The 16,044-nt window shown below is 44.4% G+C and overlaps 2 protein-coding genes across 2 annotated transcripts; one reads left to right on the top strand and one right to left on the bottom strand.

The window, feature by feature from the left end:
- The first annotated feature begins 3,348 nt into the window (after window positions 1-3,348).
- Window positions 3,349-5,779, top strand: LOC133659968 (uncharacterized). Its single transcript, XM_062062923.1, has 3 exons — window positions 3,349-3,800; window positions 4,115-4,333; window positions 4,638-5,779. Exons 1-3 carry the CDS (start codon window positions 3,535-3,537, stop codon window positions 4,789-4,791), a joined length of 639 nt encoding a protein of 212 aa, XP_061918907.1. The 5' UTR covers window positions 3,349-3,534; the 3' UTR covers window positions 4,792-5,779.
- On the bottom strand, window positions 4,849-11,913 carry LOC133659966 (uncharacterized). The gene is made up of 11 exons (XM_062062921.1): window positions 11,662-11,913; window positions 9,781-10,073; window positions 8,614-8,724; window positions 8,379-8,493; window positions 7,352-8,202; window positions 6,997-7,183; window positions 6,633-6,881; window positions 6,343-6,467; window positions 5,929-5,975; window positions 5,696-5,844; window positions 4,849-5,568 (listed from the first exon to the last, which is right to left on the bottom strand). Exons 2-11 carry the CDS (start codon window positions 9,940-9,942, stop codon window positions 5,381-5,383), a joined length of 2,184 nt encoding a protein of 727 aa, XP_061918905.1. The 5' UTR covers window positions 9,943-10,073; window positions 11,662-11,913; the 3' UTR covers window positions 4,849-5,380.
- Window positions 11,914-16,044: the final 4,131 nt, after the last annotated feature.

Here is a 16,044-nt window from a genome sequence, read left to right as displayed (position 1 = left end):
CTATATATATATATATATATATATATATATATATATATATATATATATATATATATATATATATATATATATATATATATATATATATATATATATATATATATATATATATATATATATATATTTTGCATTCTACTGTAGTTGCTTTATTGAGTTTTCAACCCGTTGGTGCTGTATTGTACTGTTTTTTTACTTGTCTTGATTGTTATTGTTCATATGTTTGTTTGCAAATGTTGAACATTATAAATAAAAGTTTATAAAAAAAGAAATTGTATTATTCCGTACATATCTGTAGCAATTTCATCCGGATATGTGCTGTAATATATAAATATCCTAAAAATCCTCAATATCATAAATTCTGACTTTAAAAAAAGAAAGTGTCTCCTAATTGTTTTGTCATATAGATTATTGTTTTAATATAAGGTTAAATGTAAAAATAATTTCTGATGTACAAACCATGGCTTATTAGGAGGCTAGTCCTTTTTCTTCCAAAGACATTAATGCATGTACAGTATATTGTTATTTATAGTCTAATCGAAATTGTTATTGTAAAACATTTACACTCAGCCTTTATACCATCATTTCCGTAGTTACTAACACACTTACATCAAATATTAATACTGTAGACCACAGATATTAAACTCAAGGCCCGGGGGCCAGATCGTGGGCCCGTGAAAGCCTGGAAAAAACATACATTCATTCAATTTTGAAAGAAAAAATGGCTATCTTTTAAACTTTATTTTCTGATCATGTCAAATATTATACTGTATATTGTATTGTATTACTCTACTAATGTTGTGTTTAATGTGTGTGTTCCCTTTGATTATGATTTCAAAATAATTATTCATCAGATTTTACATTTAAAAAACAAAAAAAACAAACAATCAATTGCATAGGCAATTGAGTAATGATATCATGAGGTGATGGGTCTGTATCGGTCTGTTGTGGTGAAGAAGGAGCTGAGCCGCAAGGCAAAGCTTTCAATCTACCGGTCGATCTACGTTCCCATCCTCACCTATGGTCATGAGCTTTGGGTTATGACCGAAAGGACAAGATCACGGGTACAAGCGGCCGAAATGAGTTTCCTCCGCCGAGTGGCGGGTCTCTCCCTTAGAGATAGGGTGAGAAGCTCTGTCATCCGGGAGGAGCTCAAAGTAAAGCCACTGCTCCTCCACATCGAGAGGAGCCAGATGAGGTGGTTCGGGCATCTGTTCAGGATGCCACCCGAACGCCTCCCTAGGGAGGTGTTTAGGGCACGTCCGACCGGTAAGAGGCCACGGGGAAGACCCAGGACACGTTGGGAAGACTATGTCTCCCGGCTGGCCTGGGAACGCCTCGGGATCCCCCGGGAAGAGCTGGACGAAGTGGCTGGGGAGAGGGAAGTCTGGGCTTCCCTGCTTAGGCTGCTGCCCCCGCGACCCGACCTCGGATAAGCGGAGGAAGATGGATGGATGGATGGATGGATCATGAGGTGATTATACATTTATGTTAGTGCTGTCAAATGATAATCTTTTTTAAATCAGACGCATCCCACTTGAATTTCGATTAATCACAAGCGGTAGAAAATGGATGCATGGATGTTTAATAACAGGTTATTACCCGCATGCATAATGTAAAATCTTTTTTAAAAAAGCGACCCCCTGAAGGCAGTCATTACTGTGATGTGGCCCTCAATGAGAACGAGTTGACACCCCTGCCAGTGCAGACCAATAAAGAGAACTATTTCGGACGGATATGTAGGCAAAGTAATACTCTACTGCAGGGGTCACCGACCTTTTTGAAACCAAGAGCTACTTCTTGTGTACTGATTAATGCGAAGGGCTACCAGTTTGATACACACTTAAATAAATTGCCAGAAATAGCCAATTTGCTCAATTTACCTTTAACTCTATGTTATTATTAATAATTAATGATATTTACACTTAATTGAACGGTTTAAAAGAGGAGAAAACACAAAAAAAATGACAATAACATTTTGAAACATGGTTTATCTTCAATTTTGACTCTTTAAAATTCAAAATTCAACCGAAAAAAAGAAGAGAACAACTAGCTAATTCGAATCTTTTTGAAAAAATTAAAAAAATAATTTATGGAACATCATTACTAATTTTTCCTGTTTAAGATTAATTTTAGAATTTTGATGACATGTTTTAAATAGGTTAAAATCCAATCTACACTTTGTTAGAATATACAACAAATTGGACCAAGCTATATTTCTAACAAAGACAAATCATTATTTCTTCTAGATCTTCCAGAACAAAAATGTTAAAAGAAATTCAAAAGCCTTTGAAATAAGATTTAAATTTGATTCTACAGATTTTCTAGATTTGCCAGAATAATTTTTGGGAATTTTAATCATAATAAGTTTGAAGAAATATTTCACAAATATTCTTCGTCGAAAAAACAGAAGCTGAAATGAAGAATTCAATTAAAATGTATTTATTATTCTTTACAATAAAAAAAATTAATTTACTTTAAATTGTCAGGAAAGAAGAGGAAGGAATTTAAAAGGTAAAAAGGTATATGTGTTTAAAAATCCTAAAATCATTTTTAAGGTTGTATTTTTTTCTCTAAAATTGTCTTTCTGGAAGTTATAAGAAGCAAAGTAAAAATAATCATGAATTTATTTAAACAAGTGAAGACCAAGTCTTTAACATATTTTCTTGGATTTTCAAATTTTATTTGAGTTTTGTCTCTCTTAGAATTAAAAATGTCGGGCAAAGCGAGACCAGCTTGCTAGTAAATAAATACAATTTAAAAAATAGAGGCAGCTCACAGGTAAGTGCTGCTATTTGAGCTATTTTTAGAACAGGCCACCGGGCTACTCATCTGGTCCTTACGGGCTACCTGGTGCCCGCGGGCACCGCGTTGGTGACCCCTGCTCTACTGTAATTGCACGAGTGTTATGAAAATTACTTTAAAAAAATAATTAATTATAGTTACTCGTTACTTTACTAAAAAAAATAGAATTACTGACGGGATTACCCTTTAATAAATGTAATTAATTAATCGGGGAGGTAATTTATACATACATACATACAATTTATACACCTACTCAGTGGCCTAGTGGTTAGAGCAGAGGTGTCCAAACATTTTCCAGCGAGGGCCACATAGAGAAAAATTTAAGGATGCGATGGCCACTTTTATACATTTTGTATATGAAAAATACTCAAACCAAAACAATGTAGGTGAACATATGCTAACATTTGAAAAAAACTTATACATCTTAGCTGTGTTATAGATAACAAAGCAATACAATAATTCAGGATTATTTTAATAATGATGTTATTTGTATTTATATTAAAGGCCTACTGAAATGAAATTTTTTTATTTAAACGGGGATAGCAGATCTATTCTATGTGTCATACTTGATCATTTCGCGATATTGCCATATTTTTGCTGAAAGGATTTAGAATAGAAAAACGACGATAAAGATAGCAACTTTTGGTATCTGACAAAAAAAAGCCTTGCCCCTACCGGAAGTAGCGTGACGTGGACAATTGAACATATCCGCAAAGCTCCCTATTGTTTGCAATGATGGCCGCCAGATCTGAGAGCGATTCTGACCGAGATAGCGACGATTTCTCCATTAATTTGAGCGAGGATGAAAGATTTGTGGATGAGGAAAGTGCAAGTGAAGGACTAGTGGGGAGTGGAAGCGATTCAGATAGGGAAGAAGCTGTGAGAGGGATAGAGCCATATCGCTTTGAACCCGACGCTGATGAAGACGGTCAGGAGGACGCTGCTGCTATTGATGCTGGAGGAGCACACGACATAGATCGCCTTGAGAATACAGAATGGTAATATGTTATTTATTTATAGACTAGTTTTAGTTTGTGGCCTAGTCTTGCACTGTTACTGTTAGTGTTACAACTTACACCCCAGGCCTATCTATACACTAAGTATCTATCATTGACACAATGTCAAACCTAATTAATTACCCATTATTTCTATGGGCCACAGCTCCATATACCGGCAATACTAAAAATATGCATGCAGATTAATAAGATCCACAACAAGACAATGATAATATTAATTATTCCACATGTTTGCAGATTGCAGGTGTCAATAATATGAATTGATTTACAAATATTATGAACATTTCTATTTCCAGGTGTACATGTCAAAACTGTGTGAACATGGAGACAGTGGCTGAGTGTGTCTGCTGTAGTGAAATAGAGGCAGTGACCAGAACGATGGAGGAGGAGGGGGTGAAGACGTGCATCATAGACCACCATGGCTTTCCATCTGTGTGTCTGGATGAATGGGTGCTGCAGACAGCGTATAACGCCTACAAACAGCAATATGGCATGCTGCAGCAACAGCAAAATGAGTGAGGCACTAATAAGTTTAAATAATTCTTTATTCTATCAACCTTTGGAAGATAAGTCAGAATGAGCACTTTCTTATCTTATTCTTATTCTGTGAAATGTACTGTGCTACAATGCACATGACATTATATATCATAGAAGTATTACATAGATGGACCGTAGATGTCAACAATATTTACAATTTACTGCAACAGTAAATGACAAATGAATAGAATGCATGACAATGTCTTTTGAATCTCAGAGAACAGTGAGTCACTGTGTATCCATGTCCGGATAATAACAGCTGCCATCATTTGCTACTTGCAGGCGGAGACGACACACAGCCTATCGACAGTTTGTCCGCTTCTGCTGGGGATATCTGGGAAAGGACATAAGGGTGGTACTACCAGCTTGTGTAGTACATAAGATTAGGACAACATTCCCATCGATGGACTACACGGGGTTCCAAGACGTGCAGTGACTGCAACAGAATCTACATGGCCACTGTACTTAATCAATAAAATCAATCAATCAATCAATCAGTCAATCAATCAATGTTTATTTATATAGCACTAAATCACAAATGTCTCAAAGGGCTGTACAAGCCACAACGACATCCTCGGTACAGAGCCCACACACGGGCAAGGAAAACTCACCCCAGTAGGACGTCGATGTGAATGACTATGAGAAACCTTGGAGAGGACCGCATATGTGGGTAACCCCCCCCCTCTAGGGGAGACCGAAAGCAATGGATGTCGAGTGGGTCTAACATATTAGTGAGGGTCCAGTGGAGCCAGCAGGAGGCCACCCCGAGCGGAGACGGGTCAGCAGCGCAGATGTCCCCAACCGATGCACAGGCGAGCGGTATACCCCGGGTCCCAACTCTGGACAGCCAGCACTTTATCCATGGTCACCGGAATAACCCCTCCACGTGGGGGGGGGGCAGAGGAGAAAAGAAAAGAAACGGCAGATCAACTGGTCTAAAAAGGGGGTCTATTTAAAGGCTAGAGTATATAAATGAGTTTTAAGATGGGACTTAAATGCTTCTACTGAGGTAGCATCTCTAACTGTTACCGGGAGGGCATTTCACACTTACCGAAGCGACTCCTGTGCTTGGCGATGGCTTCCTCCTTGTCTGGCTTCTCCAGTTCATCGCAGAGGAAGGGAGGCACATCCACAGTGACGCTGAGTGGTGTTCTCTCGTCAGGGGTCTGTCTGCAGCCAGCAACAACCTCCCTGATCAAGTCATCTACGTAGCCTGCAAAATACAATTGTACATGTTCCTGCTCACAACATAATATACTCATGGAGAGTGAAACTTGACAGTATTATTATCATGATACAAAGTGTCAAGTGTTTACATGTTTTGTGTCCTCTACACTTACGGTATGTTGGCTCTGTCGCGATTTTCTTGACCACATGGCCCCCTGCTTTATACTTCGGGTAGCGTACTGCATAGCGCTCAGCACCCGCTTGTGTAGTGGCTATAGGGCGGCTCGAATTTTCGTTCCAGTGCAGCCCAGCAAGCAGGTTCCTAGGTGTGGTAACAGAATAATGTAATAATTAGTACTAAAGTATGGCACACACTAGTGACACTTAGATTAGTGTGGAAACATACCTGCACAGCATTCCGATGTATGAGAAGACATACATTTTCGGTGCGAACTGTATAAGATAAAAGACACTTTATTCAGTCATGCGTCCATACAATGTGTGTGTAAATTTATAAATTGTTTGTAAATTTGAATACAAATGTTTGTGTATTAAACTGTTAATAGTCAGCTATTAAAGCTTGATCTCCTGCAGTAATGAAGCTGTTTTGTTTTCAATGTTAACACCACGCCAGAATTGTTTGCAATCTTTCTCACCAAGATGCCAGCCACTATGTTGGACCTCCAACATTCTCTTGCTTACACTGACTGTATCAAGGCTTCATTTAGTATGCTCTAGTATTTTGCTCCCTGGCCACCAAAGTCCTAGTGGCAGGTGGTAACCACCGACACCACCTACAGGCGATCAGTCTAATTCTCACCTGTATGACAAGGCTATGGAACGCCTCCACCTTGGAAGTCTGGTGTTCACCCGACAGCATGGCGATATCTTTTAGCAGGGACTTGTTGTTGACCACCTCCTCCAGTTTCACTGCTGAGCGTGAACCTAAACATACATTTAAAATAGAACAACGTTTCTACAAAAATGTTCCAGTCAACTTAAACTGGTTATTTACTTACAAGTTTATCTGAATTTTTTGACTTTCAAAAGATGTGCAGGAAAATACTGCTAGTCCCTCACTGCTTTCGGGCAACTTATTTGCCTACTCACTTTGTTTGAGCCATTTCTTTTGCCGTTGCAGTTGTCCATGAGTACAAATTGGGAAGAGGTCGCCATGGTCCTTGTGGATGTTCTGAATGTGTCGCTCCACAGACTTCCACTTGGCAACCAGAAGTTCCCCCTCTCCAGGCGGTGTAGACACTGCTGCCCAGTAGAGGTGGTTGATTATACTTTGCACCCAGGGCTTCAGGTCTTCACAGTCCTTATGCTTGGCGATGGCCTTCAGTTTCTTTCCGATGGCTACAAACAGAAAAAAACAGAAATTTGTGGATTAAATACAATATCGCATTCATCTGATCACTGATATGTACACACTACTTCACAACTTGTCATGCATACAAATAATCCAACTAACATTTTGCAACATGCCAGATGTCATAGCAGTGCCGTGTATTGGGCATGTTTTCACGAATCCATTTAGCGATCTGTCTGTGTCTGTCTGTCACCAGCACCCCGACATCCAGGTCCCAGCTGATCAGCAGTTCCACCATCCTCTTCAGTCCTTCCATCTCCATATGGTAGCTGCCAAGACATTCGTTGCTCTGAAATATATATAACAGAAAAGGAATGAGCAAAGAAAAAAATGAAAAAGGGGCTTAGTATACATTGAAATGGTTAATGTTATTAGACAAATTTACTAGGATAATTCTGGAAAATCCCTTATCTGCTTATTGTGTTACTAGTGTTTTAGTGAGATTATATGGTCGTACCTGTACAACCTGAAGGTCGAGAACCACATTGGCCACAAGCTCCATTGTGGTGTAGGTACCGAACTTGGCGCTGTGTCCCGGACTGTCTGCTCGCCCATCACCACCAAGGACGAGGGGTCGGCCTTCCACCTGCAGCATGGTGAGGTGCGTCCGTTGCTGTTCCTCCCACACCTTTTTGATGGCTGGCTGCAGGATGAGCTCCTGGTGGTTGAAAAATGTCCTCTTCACATACGTGACCACTCCGATGCTGTTCAGCACTTGCAACACCTTGCCAGAAGATGCCCCAGCGAAGAGGATGCCAGCAGACAGCAGGATGTTGCCCGCGGCATAAGGGCCAATGTTTGGCTGGCTGCTCCAACTACTCCTCTGGTCACATGATGCACATTGAAGAGTCATGGTCAGCTGTGTACCGTTCGAATCCCAAGAAGGGCTTATGTCCTGGCTGCCACAGACTGGACAGTGACACCACTTGACGAGACTCTGGAGGCACGACTCAAAGATGATGTACTTCGGTTCCTTGTGGCAGCCCTCTTCATGCATCTGGTGAGTACATGGGCGATCTGGCGACCCGTCAGATTGACACGGATCCGATGTCGTTGACTCACTCGGCACATAGCTGTCATCGGAAGAACCACCAACAAAAGGCGCAGTGGGACTTGATGCTGGTCCTTCATCAAACAATGCAGGAGGTGGTCGTAGCTTGGCTTGCATTCCAGACACACCTGGAGCTGCTATGTTAGTCTGCATCTCGGGGCTGTCAGATGGAGCTGCTACACTTGACAATGGGACTTCACTAACCCTGGCCGGCCGAGCTCTAACCCTCTCGAGGATATCTGGGGTCACCTGGTGTCCTAGCAATAAAATCAAGCACAAGTTGTTTTATATAATCTGTTAAAATTAAACTAGAATCACATAATAATTATTGTCTTTGAATCACCTAATTTATCTGTCTACTCTACTCTGCACAGGCAGCGTGCAATGTGTACTGTGATGTGCAGAATCATGTTCGTCACCGAAATAGACATACCCTTTGATCTATGATGTATTTTCCCTGTTTGGGTGCTCTTGCTACTGGTCATTGCTGTTGGTGCTGTCCCAATCGGTACCCAGTCCGTCTGGCATCCTTGTTCTCTTGTATTTCCCTGGAAATGGAGAAACAGCTACATGTAATATGGATACCTCATTTACATTAATTATGAATACTTTTGGATTGGGCTTGAACTGTAATCCATTTGAACATTGATTAGGAAAACAAATCGAACCTGATCTTGATCGCCCTCCTCATCAGGCAAATCTAGTGCCATTGCCATTGGTTCATCCACCGCATCCGCCACTGATGCCGTAGTCGTACTGTCCATGATCTGATCTATTGTCTGTAAATGTACAAATGTACAATACTTTATATTATTGTCTATTGTAATCTATTGACAGTATTGACACTATTGACAGTAATGTCAGTAAATGTACGATACTTTATACTGCAGAAGAACTTGACTAGAACTTGAAGCAATAATTATATGTAGACTATTTTATTGTTAATTTATTTCATTGTTCATGGAGTAGTCCAGTGGTTCTCAAATGGGGGTACGCATACCCTTGGGGATACTTGAAGGTATGCCAAGGGGTACGAGAGATTTTTTTTTAAATATTATAAAAATAGCAACAATTCAAAAATCCTTTATAAATATATTTATTGAATAATACTTCAACAAAATACATGTTTAGAATTAAGTTCATGAATCCAGATGGATCTCTATTACAATCCCCAAAGAGGGCACTTTAAGTTGATGATTACTTCTATGTGTACAAAATATTATTTATAATTGAATCACTTGTTTATTTTTCAACAAGTTTTTAGTTATTTTTATATCTTTTTTTCCAAATAGTTCAAGAAAGACCACTACAAATTAGCAATATCTTGCACTGTTATACAATTTAATAAATCAGAAACTGATGACATAGTGCTGTATTTTTTTTCTTTTTTTCAACCAAAAATGCTTTGCTCTGATTAGGGGGTACTTGAATTAAAAAAATGTTCACAGGGGAAAATCACTGAAAAAAGGTTGAGAACCACTGGAGTAGTCTATGACTGTGTGTGTTAGTTTTGGTTGATTGATTGAGACTTTTATTAGTAGGTTGCACAGTGAAGTACATATTCCGTACAATTGACCACTAAATGGTACCACCCCAATAAGTTTTTCAACTTGTTTAAGTCGGGGTCCACTTAAATTGATTCATGATACAGATATATACTATCATATATATACTATCATCATAATACAGTCATCACACAAGATAATCACATTGAATTATTTACATTATTTACAATCCGGGGTGTGGAGGTGGGGGGGTTTCAACAATTGAGAACAAAGAAATGGATATTGGAACAGTGTAGTCTGACTATGAAAACTGGATATCAAGATTCTTACCCTCTTCCTTTCCCTTTTGGCAAATGCAGACCTCATGTGCCCAGTCTGTCCGCTTGTGGAGGGGGTCGGGTGCTCCGGACTTGTCCGTGGTCTATCGAAAATAGTTGGCTTCGCACCTTTCTTCAGCACGAGTCGACGAGTGCTGATTCCCATTTCTGCCATTCGCAAGGGACCCTCTTCGAAACATGATCTTTCGAAATGTTCGCTGCATAATACACTGTACTTCGTATGTGTCGTCCAATCCAACCGTGTTCGCTTGACTTCTTTGTTCCATAGTAAAGCTTGGCCGCCATCTTTTGGGAAAAGAAACAATGAAACACCGGTTGTGTTTTGGTTTGTGTTGCTACATCCAGCAGCAACACACCGCTTCCCTACAACTCTCTTTTTTGCAGTCTCCATTGTTAATTGAACAAATTTCCAAAAGATTCACCAACACAGATGTCCTGAATACTGTGGAAATTAGCGATTAAAACAGAGCTGTTTAAATTGGGAGGGACCTATTCCAAGATGACGCGTTCAACTGCCTTCGTCACGCGCATACGTCATCATACCGCGACGTTTCAGCCGGATATTTCCCGGGAAATTTTAAATGTCACTTTATAAGTTAACCCGGCCGTATTGGCATGTGTTGCAATGTTAAGATTTCATCATTGATATATAAACTATCAGACTGCGTGGTCGGTAGTAGTGGGTTTCAGTAGGCCTTTAACTGTGCTCGAAAGTAAGCTTGTATTTACTAATATTGCTATTATACCATCAACTGAAATGCTTTTGAGAGCTTTAGTACACTCAAAAACATATCATGTCTCACAAGAATTGTGTACACTTGTGGAAGTCTCTCTATGGTGGGTGGGTTCCCCTGAGTCCGATAGATCTTTCATGAGCCCGGTGTACAGGTTTGAGACAGTCTTTTATTGTCATACACAAGTCTCGTTTGCTTTTCAGCAATATATACTTTAGGCCTTTTCAGTCTGGCGTGTCTCTGCTCCAACTCCCCACCACGTGTCTCGTCTCGGCTGCTGCTAATAACGGCAACAGGTGATCAGATAACAAGCCCCAGCTGGGCAATCTACTCACCTGCCGCTGTCTTCGAGGCCGGCCCTTACACAACCCGCTCCGCGGCAGGCCCGCAGGCCACGCCCCCCTCCACAACACTTTTTCATCATGACAGGACACACGGAAATCCTCAAAGACCTTATACAGTAAGACGCTCAGGGTGTCGGCAATTTTGGTTTTCAGGTCCCATTTTTGGGGGGATTTGGTCCCGTTTAATTTTTCATAGTTTTTTGTTCTAATTTGGGACCTGTTTAGTTTGTCTATAGAATGTGTCGCGGGCCAATAAAAACCGAGCTCTGGGCCGCAAATGGCCCCCGGGCCGCACTTTGGATACCCCTGGGTTAGAATGTCCGCCCTGAGATCGGTAGGTTGTGAGTTCAAACCACTCAGCATCAAGGGTTGGAATTGGAGGGTTAAATCACCAAAAATGATTCCCGGGCGCGGCAACGCTGCTGCCCACTGCTCCCCTCACCTCCCAGGGGGTGAAAAAGGGGATGGGTCAGATGCAGAGGACACATTTCACCACACCTATTGTGTGTGTGACAATCATTGGTACTTTAACTTATTACTTAAAAAAAAATCTTTAAATATCTGGCATATGCATTTGAGATACCGTGTCACGGCCCAGACGCACACTAGTGCGCAATCATCTGGGAGCCGCGCTGAGCGCACCTCCAAGCGCGCTTGCGCGCGCGTCACTCAAGCTGCTGCAGGCAGCTGCGTTCCATCTTCAATCAACAAACCCGGCACTGATGAGAGGGACGGCTACTTAAACAACCGCCACCAGAGATCCTTTGCCAGAACGTAGCAATCTGTACATCGTACCGTAAGCTCGTCTCCAGCTTCCTAGTTGCCTTTGTGATCCTGATCTCTGTGTTTTGTTCCCTGCGCTAATTGTCGTGTCCTCCCTAACCCCGCAGCTCCCTGTGTGTGTCCCCGAGTCACGCTGTGTGTCGTGCGCTCCTAGATCTTCCCTGTCTTCCTCGTGCTTCCTGGTTCTCGACTCCTCGCTTGCCCCCGGACTACGACGACTCTCTCCTGCCTCCCGACCACGCTTCCGCCCCTGGACAAACCCTGCCTGCCTTGCCCTTGTCTGACAGCACCGCTCCTCTCAACACGCACCTCCAACACTTACGGTAAAACCCTCCAGTTAAATTCTACACATAGTCTGACACCCATTTCCTGTTTGGTTACATACACATCTGATATATACATATATTGATATATATAATATAATATTTAATATGTAATATAATATCATAATATATTATACAATATAATATATTATGTAAATTATATATATATATATATATATATATATATATATATATATATATATATATATATATATATATATATATATATATATATATATATATATATAAATATAGAATTTTCCTTTTTGAATAAATACGCCCCAGGCTAAACGCTCTCCCAGCCTCAGTGCCGTCTCCTTCTACCTGGTACCATCACAGTACGTTCTGGCCATGTCGGAACCAGACGGCACAGGAAGAGCTCGCTCCACTTCCTCTCCCCGACCCCCCACGAACCCCGATCTTCCCACCATGTACACTATTGTCCGGCAGCAACAGTCTCGCTTCGATCACTTGGAGACCCAGCTTAATGCTGCCTTTGCCAACCTGCTGTCAAGGCTGGACACCATTGAGCCAAGAACCCCCCCTAAACCTGCGCTGGATACGGGTGCCTCCGCGGCTGCCTCAGCGGCTGCCACAACATGGAACACCTCCCTCCCCAGGGAACCCAAGATTGCCACACCCAAGACATTTGAGGGAGATTTTGAACTCTGCCGGGGATTTTTGGTCCAGTGCGAGCTCATATTTCAACACCAGCCCTCTCGCTACTCGTCTGATGGGGCCAAGATTGCCTTCCTGTTTTCCCTCCTGTCAGGCAGAGCGCTGCGATGGGCCACAGCGGCAATCGACCAGAGCAACGGACTTGGTACTGACTACTCAGCCTTCCGCGCCGAGTTCCGGGCTGTTTTTGACCACCCAGTGGACGGGGGGATGCCGCCTCCCACCTCCACTCCATTCAGCAGGGATCCCGCTCCGTTGCTGATTACACCCTGGAGTTTCGCACCCTCGCAGCTGACAGCGGGTGGGGGGACAAGGCACTCCAGAGCGTGTACCGACGCGGGCTCAGTAACTCAGTGAAGGACGGACTTCTTCGGGACCGACCTACGTCCTACCGGGCCTTAATTGACCTCGCTCTCCAGATGGACCAAAGACTAATCGAGCGAGCTGCAGAGCGAGCGCACAGCAGGTCAAGCCCAAGTGCTCGCACCAGAACGCCCGCTGTCATGTGGCCACCACTATCGGCCCCTGGGGCCACCGGCACGGATGATCCAATGCAGCTAGGCAGATCCCGCCTGGCAGCCGAAGAACGGGAGAGGTGCTTCCGGCAACACCTCTGTCTCTACTGTGGGGTGGCAGGTCATGAGATTAGGAACTGCCCGATACGGCCAAAAGACAAGGCTCACTAGTCAGGGGAATCCTGGTGAGCCATACGTCCGTTCCCCAAAAGCGGAAGAATCCAGGCATCCTCTTCCCAGCAACTTTATCATGGAACTCCAAGAACTTAACCATCGGGGCCTACTTGGATTCTGGAGCGGACGACAGTCTTATGGATCGGGAGTTCGCACAACAGGCTGGTATACAGCTTCTACCCCTTGAGACCCCCCTACCGGCTCAAGCCCTGGACGGACACCCCCTCGGTCCCATAACCCACCGGACGGAACCCCTCTCACTTACCCTCTCAGGGAACCACACTGAGACCATTAGTCTCTGGGTAATGGATGCCCCCATTGCCCCCCTAGTCCTTGGTCGCTCTTGGCTCTGCAAGCACGATCCCCACATTGCCTGGTCTACAGGCAAGATCCTGGCCTGGAGCCCTACATGCCACGCTAACTGCCTTGGATCCGCAGTCCCCCCGAGTGGCAGTCCCAAGGCCACCTTACCCCCCACAGACCTCATGTTCCCCCCGTCTATCACGACCTTGCCGCGGTCTTCAACAAGGAACAGGCACTCTCCCTTCCCCCGCATCGACCATATGATTGCTCCATAGACTTAGTTCCCAATGCTGTCCTCCCATCTAGCCGTCTATACAATCTGTCCCTGCCCGAGAAGAAGGCCATGCAGGACTACATTTCGGACTCTCTCGCCTCCGGCATCATTACTCTCTCTATGTCCCCGGTGGCAGCAGGATTCTTCTTTGTGGGCAAGAAGGACGGATCTCTACGCCCCTGTATTGACTACCGCCAACTAAATAACATCACGATCAAGAACAGATACCCCCTACCCCTCCTGAGTTCTTCCTTCGAGCCACTCGCACCCGCCACAGTTTTCAGTAAATTGGATCTCCGCAACGCGTACCACCTGGTACGCATCAGGAAGGGGGACGAATGGAAGACAGCCTTCAATACGCACCTGGGCCACTTCGAGTACAGGGTAATGCCCTTCGGCCTGACAAACGCCCCGGCGGTTTTCCAGGCCCTGGTCAACGACGTACTGCGGGACATGTTGGACCAGTTTGTGGTGGTGTACCTTGATGACATACTTATATTTTCTAAAACCCTACAGGAACACCAACAGCATGTCCGACTGGTCCTGCAGCGTCTACTGGAGAACCGCCTGTTCGTCAAGGCCGAGAAATGTGAGTTCCACAATTCTTCAGTTAACTTTCTTGGTCACATTATACAAAAGGGACACATCAAGGCGGACCCCAAGAAGGTCGAGGCAGTAATGGAGTGGCCACAGCTCTCCACACGGACGGAGTTGAGACGCTTTCTGGGCTTCGCAGGATTCTACCGCCGCTTCATAAAGGACTTCAGTAAGGTGGCCGCTCCTCTCCATAACCTCACTTCCACCCTCATCCCATTTCAATGGACCAAGGAAGCCAGTGTCTCCTTCCAGGGGCTGAAGAGGAGCTTCACCTCCGCACCTGTGCTCGTCCACCCCGATCCTGATTGTCCATTTATCGTCGAGGTGGACGCATCAGATTCTCGGGCAGTACTCTCCCAGCGTGCCCGAGAGAATAATGTCCTGCATCCATGTGCATTTTTTTCCAGAAGACTCACACCATCAGAGCGCGACTACGACGCAGGAAATCGGGAACTGCTGGCAGTACACGACGCCCTAACTGAGTGGAGACACTGGCTGGAGGGGGCAAAACATCCATTCCTGGTACTCACCGATCATCGCAACCTCATCCATATTCGCTCTGCCAAGAGACTTAATGACCGTCAGGCACGATGGACACAATTTTTTAGTAGATTTGACTACACGCTCTCATTCAGACCAGGCTCCCGCAATACAAAGGCTGATGCCCTCTCCAGACAGTTCTCGGTGGAGACCATCAGCACACACTCAGCGGAACCCATTCTTCCCCCTGCCCGGGTGGTGGGGATGGTCACCTGGGAGATCGAGGCACTGGTAAAAGCGGCACTCCTCGTGAACCCGGGACCGGGTGGTGGACCCCCCAACAGACTGTTTGTTCCACCTGACCTTCGATCAAAGGTACTGGACTGGGGTCACTCCAGTATCTTCGCTTGCCACCCAGGGGTCCACCGCTCGCTATCATTTATCCGGCGCTCATTCTGGTGGCCATCTATGGAGACCGACACCAGAGAGTTCATCGCCGCTTGTTCCACGTGTGCCTGCAACAAGGCTTCCCACAGCCCTCCGGCGGGACTCTTACACCCCCTACCTATTCCTGGTCGACCCTGGTCTCACATTGCTCTGGATTTTGTGACCGGATTCCCCGCCTCCCAAGGTAATACCACTATCCTAACCATAATTGATAGATTCTCCAAGGCTGCACATTTTGTCCCCCTCCCCAAGCTTCCCTCCGCAGCTGAGACTGCCGATTTACTCATCCGACATGTGGTCAGACTCCACGGCAACCCCCTGGACATCCTTTCTGACCGTGTCCCCCAGTTCACCTCCCGTGTGTGGCAGTCATTCTGCAAGGGAATTGGGGCAACGGTCAGCCTCACCTCTGGATATCACCCACAGAGTAACGGACAAGCAGAGAGCGCCAACCAGGGGTTAGAGACAATGCTCCGCTGCGTCGCCGCCCGCCAACCCTCTCACTGGAGCAAATACATACCCTGGGTGGAGTATGCCTTTAACTCCATGACCAGTTCCGCCACAGGTATGTCCCCTTTCGAGTGCTCTCTAGGCTACCAACCAC

Source organism: Entelurus aequoreus, linkage group LG11 (genome assembly GCF_033978785.1).
Source record: "Entelurus aequoreus isolate RoL-2023_Sb linkage group LG11, RoL_Eaeq_v1.1, whole genome shotgun sequence".
Classification (NCBI taxonomy): domain Eukaryota; kingdom Metazoa; phylum Chordata; class Actinopteri; order Syngnathiformes; family Syngnathidae; genus Entelurus; species Entelurus aequoreus.
The sequence above is the reverse complement of the archived record's forward strand: the minus strand, read 5'-3'. Positions and strand labels throughout refer to the sequence as shown.

Excerpts from the sequence above, each read along its gene's own strand:
- LOC133659968 (XM_062062923.1), top strand. The coding sequence starts at position 3,535 with ATGATGGCCGCCAGATCTGAGAGCGATTCTGACCGAGATAGCGACGAT. Across the intron at positions 3,801-4,114 it reads CGCCTTGAGAATACAGAATG|GTGTACATGTCAAAACTGTG; the intron begins GTAATATGTTAT and ends TTCTATTTCCAG. Across the intron at positions 4,334-4,637 it reads CTGCAGCAACAGCAAAATGA|GCGGAGACGACACACAGCCT; the intron begins GTGAGGCACTAA and ends TGCTACTTGCAG.
- LOC133659966 (XM_062062921.1), bottom strand. The coding sequence starts at position 9,942 with ATGGCAGAAATGGGAATCAGCACTCGTCGACTCGTGCTGAAGAAAGGT. Across the intron at positions 5,976-6,342 it reads TCCATAGCCTTGTCATACAG|TTCGCACCGAAAATGTATGT; the intron begins GTGAGAATTAGA and ends TATCTTATACAG. Across the intron at positions 5,845-5,928 it reads TACATCGGAATGCTGTGCAG|GAACCTGCTTGCTGGGCTGC; the intron begins GTATGTTTCCAC and ends TACCACACCTAG.